This window comes from Ammodytes marinus (genome assembly GCF_949987685.1).
Source record: "Ammodytes marinus genome assembly, chromosome: 11".
In the NCBI taxonomy this organism is placed as follows: domain Eukaryota; kingdom Metazoa; phylum Chordata; class Actinopteri; order Uranoscopiformes; family Ammodytidae; genus Ammodytes; species Ammodytes marinus.
Window position 1 is genome coordinate 163,646 of NC_137215.1, and position 5,000 is coordinate 168,645.

General features: G+C 50.3%; 1 protein-coding gene across 1 annotated transcript in view; it reads left to right on the top strand.

The window, feature by feature from the left end:
* Positions 1-5,000, top strand: part of cul9 (cullin 9) — a 42,313-nt gene that overhangs the window by 19,410 nt on the left and 17,903 nt on the right. Inside the window, exons 15-19 of the mRNA XM_080036762.1 lie at positions 642-813; positions 1,853-1,998; positions 2,608-2,734; positions 2,995-3,200; positions 4,213-4,324. Of these exons, the coding sequence (XP_079892888.1) occupies positions 642-813; positions 1,853-1,998; positions 2,608-2,734; positions 2,995-3,200; positions 4,213-4,324 (763 nt within the window). The remainder of the gene's footprint in view (positions 1-641; positions 814-1,852; positions 1,999-2,607; positions 2,735-2,994; positions 3,201-4,212; positions 4,325-5,000) is intronic.

The following is a 5,000-nucleotide window of genomic DNA, read 5'->3' on the forward strand; positions in this document are numbered from 1 at the left end:
GGACAGAGACAGACAGACAGACAGACCAGTTAACCCAGTGTCAGACAGACAGACAGACAGACAGACAGACAGACAGACAGACCAGCTAACCCAGTGTCAGACAGACAGACAGACAGACAGTTAACCCAGTGTCCTCCTGTCTTTCAGCTGATGGAGGATGAGTGGACAGAGACAGAGGAGGAGTCAGAGACACAGACAGACAGACAGACAGACAGACAGTTAACCCAGTGTCAGACAGACAGACAGACAGACAGTTAACCCAGTGTCAGACAGACAGACAGACAGACAGACAGACAGACAGTTAACCCAGTGTCAGACAGACAGACAGACAGTTAACCCAGTGTCAGACAGACAGACAGACAGACAGTTAACCCAGTGTCAGACAGACAGACAGACAGACAGTTTGTATTATTTTTATTTTATTTAATTTTGACTGTTGTAGAGTTATTTTTATTACTTTTGTTACCATTTCCGTTATCACTGTTTTGTCATGGTGATCATTATTTAATGTAATTATGCACTGCAGTGTATAGATGCAAAGGTGTTGTGTGGACTCCAGGAAGAATAGCTTTGGCTATGGCCTCAGCTAATGGAGATCCCAATAAAATACAAATACAAAACCCAGTGTGTCTGTCTTCCAGCTGATGGAGGATGAGTGGGCGGAGACAGAGGAGGAGTCCGAGGTGCAGGTTCTGGTTCTGTCTCCGCGCTGCTGGGCCGTCTCCTCCCTCTGCTTCCTCCAGGATCCAGACAAACACTTTCCCCAGGACCTCTGCTGCTACCTCAACCAGTTCACACAGTTCTACAGCTACAGTCAGTACACACACACCACTCAGCGTGTGTGTGTGTGTGTGTGTGTGTGTGTGTGTGTGTGTGTGTGTGTGTGTGTGTGTGTGTGTGTGTGTGTGTGTGTGTGTGTGTGTGTGTGTGTGTGTGTGTGTGTGTGTGTGTGTGTGTGTGTGTGTGTGTGTGTGTGTGTGTGTGTGTGTGTGTGTGTGTGTGTGTGTCAGAAACACTCTGGGGGACACACCAGTTTGTAAGTATACTATACTGAGAAATACAGAGAGAGTTTTGTGGAGCTGCTTAATCAACTGTGTGTGTGTGTGTGTCACATCGTGGCTTGAATGTAACAGACTTGCCTAGTGTGAGTCGCCCTAACAGACATTCATTTAAAACATGACAAAGTTACGCACTATATCTTTAAAGTAAACTGTAACGTTCAGAGCATTGACAAATTGGAACAGAAACTGTTGTCAGGAGTTTTCTCTTCATGTTTAATAAACTGTGTGTGTGTCTCTCTGTCTGTCTGTCTCCCTGTCTCTCTCTCTCCCCGTCTCTCTCTCCCTCCCTACCTCTCTCCCTGCCTGTCTCTCTCTCTCCCTGCCTGTCTCTCTTTCTCTACCTCCCTGTCTCCCTCCCTCTCTCTCTCTCCCTCTCTCTCCCTGTCTCTCTCTCCCTCTCTCTCTCCCTGTCTCGCTCTCTCTCTCTCTCCCTGTCTCGCTCTCTCTCTCTCTCCCTCTCTCTCTCCCTGCCTGTCTCTCCCTCTCTCTCCCTCCCTGCCTGTCTCTCTCCCTCCCTCTCTCTCTCTCCCTCTCTCTCCCTGTCTCTCTCTCCCTCTCTCTCTCCCTGTCTCGCTCTCCCTCTCTCTCTCCCTGCCTGTCTCTCCCTCTCTCTCCCTCCCTGCCTGTCTCTCTCCCTCCCTCTCTCTCTCCCTCCCTCTCTCCCTGCCTGTCTCTCTCTCTCTGCCTGTCTCCCTCTCTCTCCCTCCCTGTCTCTCTCTCTCTCTCTCCCTGCCTGTCTCTCTCCCTCCCTCTCTCCCTCCCTGTCTCCCTGCCTGCCTGTCTGTCTGCAGGTCAGTCTATCTACGGCCTGTCTCACTCTAAGCCGAGGCGTCTCCAGTGGACGTGGTTGGGTCACGCAGAGCTAACGTTCGGGCGCCGCACGCTTCACGTCTCAACGCTACAGATGTTCATTCTGCTGCAGTTCAACAACAATCAGGTAATGCAGACAGACAGACAGACAGGTAGGGAAGGAGAGAGACAGACAGACAGAGAGACAGACAGACAGGGAGGGAAGCAGAGAGACAGACAGACAGAGAGGGAGGGAGGGAGACAAGGAGGGAGGGTGTGAAGGAGGGAGAGAGAGGGAGGGAGGGAGAGAAGGAGGGAGGGAGAGAGACAGGGAGGGAGGGAGGGAGGGAGAGAGAGAGAGAGGGAGACAGACAGACAGACAGACAGACAGACTGGGAGGGAGGGAGGGAGGGAGGCAGACAGACAGACAGACAGACAGACAGACAGACAGACAGACAGACAGACAGACAGACAGACAGACAGACAGACAGATAGACAGGGAGGGAGGGAGGTTGGGAGACAGGGAGGGAGGGAGACACAGACAGACAGGTAGGGAGGGAGAGAGAGAGAGACAGGCAGGCAGACAGACAGACAGACAGACAGGGAGGTAGAGAGGGAGAGAGAGAGACAGACAGACAGACAGACAGACAGAGAGCGAGACAGACAGACAGAGAGTGAGGGAGAGACAGACAGACAGACAGACAGAGGAACACAGAGACTCACTCCCTCTGACCCTTGTCTCTCTGTGTCTCTTCAGGAGGTGTCTGTTGCCTCGTTGGTCCAGGCGAGCGGTCTGTCCTCAGCGGTCCTGCTCCACGCTCTGGTCCCTCTCACTGGGGAGGGAGGGCCTCTGGTCTGCACTGAACCCAACCATCCTATTCAGGGTGAGACACACACACGCATAGAGACACACACGGACAGACACACACAGAGAGAGACACACGCACGCATAGAGACACACACGGACAGACACACAGAGAGAGAGAGAGAGAGAGAGACACACACACACACACACACACACACACACACACACACACACACACACACACACACACTAGTAAAGGAGGGCAGCTAGTCTGCAGCCAACCCAACGAGCCCATTCACAGTGTCCATGTCTATTAAACCTACCTGTCTCTGTCCCCAGGTGTGCTACGGTTGAATGAGCAGGTGTCTTCCAGCAGCCTGGAGGGACCCCCCTCCTCGGTGCATCTCTTGCCCAAGCAGACGTACCTAAACGTGGACGAGGACGCAGCGGGGACCCTGGAGCGAAAGAGGAACTACATCTACTGTCTGATCGTTCACATCATGAAGCAGGAGAAAGAGATGCACATTGACAACCTGGTCTTCAAGGTCAGAAGACATTCCACAGACCCCAAAACGTCTGCTCAGTTCATATTTTTCTTTTTAAATACCTTTTTTATTTTATTTTTATTTTTAAAGGACGCATACACACAACTGAAAAACACAAAAACTAACATTTGACACAGACTACTTGAAACAGGCGTACGCTACTTAACAGGTTTCTAAGGACATTGTTTAAACTAAAGGCAAATGTTAAAGGCCTACTTCACCGGTTGGAATATGAAGGTGTATTGAACTGGGAGATCCTATTTAGTATAAATGTGCAAAAAAAAAAATGAAATCGGTTCATCCTAGCCTGAGAAAAGGCAGAAAGAGAGTTTTATGGTCTCACTGTCTAACCCTACAGTTTCCTTACTGTGACATCACAGTAAGGGTTAGAATTAACAGGACAGCTGGGCCAAGGGAAGACTGAGGGAAGACTGAGGGAAGAAAAACCTCATTCATTATATTATAATAGTTATGTTATAATGATAGAACGCTGGTTCCTTATGGGTCAAGTATTTCTTTAAGCAAAATATAATATTCAGTTCATCTTTGAGTCAGAGGCGACATTGGTACCAAGTTTGAAGAAAATCCCTCAAAGCGTTCTGGAGATATTGTGTTTTGAAAATGTCCACTTTCATTTGAATGGGCATATTTCTAATATTCCTAAAGTTATACATTTTATTAAAAAAAATTCTAATGGAAGCCTTTAAGGTGTAGTCAATGATTCTGGAGAACGCTTGTAGTCAAAATCAGTTGATATCTCCTCGTGATCCTCTACCTGTCTGTACTGTGTGTGTGATGAAAAAAATAACCAGTGTTAATACACAGCCTAGGCTCTGTAAACGGGCATGTTGCTATATATGGTGACCCCCCCCTTGCTTCCATGCTAAATACAATGCCCACACTGTAGTAGTTTCCATACATACATCCTCTAACCCTCTTCTCTCTTCTCATTGGTTGATCTCTTCTCTCTTCTGATTGGTTGATCTCTTCTCTCTTCTGATTGGTGGATCAGGTGCTGGACTCTTGTCAGAAGCAGGAAGTGACACGCGGTCCGTTGGGGGCGGGACGTTTCAGCTGCTGCACCAGTGACGTGCTGTCATGCATCATGCACGTCATCAGTAAAGGTACAGACAGACAGACAGACAGGGGGACAGGCAGGGGGACAGGCAGGGGGACAGACAGACAGACAGACAGACAGACAGGGGGACAGACAGACAGACAGACAGACAGGCAGGGGGAGAGACAGACAGACAGACAGGGGGAGAGACTGACAGACAGACAGACAGGCAGGGGGAGAGACAGACAGACAGGGGGAGAGACAGGGGGACAGGCAGGGGGACAGACAGACGGACAGACAGGGGGAGAGACAGACAGGCAGACAGGGGGAGAGACAGACAGGCAGACAGGGGGAGAGACAGACAGACAGACAGGCAGACAGACGGACAGACAGGGGGAGAGACAGACAGGCATGCAGGCAGACGGGGGGAGAGACAGGCAGGCAGGCAGGCAGACAGACAGGCAGACAGACAGGGGGACAGGCAGGGGGACAGGCAGGGGGACAGGCAGGGGGACAGACAGACAGGGGGAGAGACTGACAGACAGGCAGACAGGGGGAGAGACAGACAGACAAGGGGAAAGACAAACAGACAGACAGGGGGAGAGACAGACGGACAGACAGACAGACAGGTCTACTTACAGTCCCCAGAGTTAGGACTAGACAAGGAGACAGACAGACAGACAGACAGACAGATTTACATTTGCTTTTACAATGTTGATTCTAAATCTTGTACAGTATGTCAT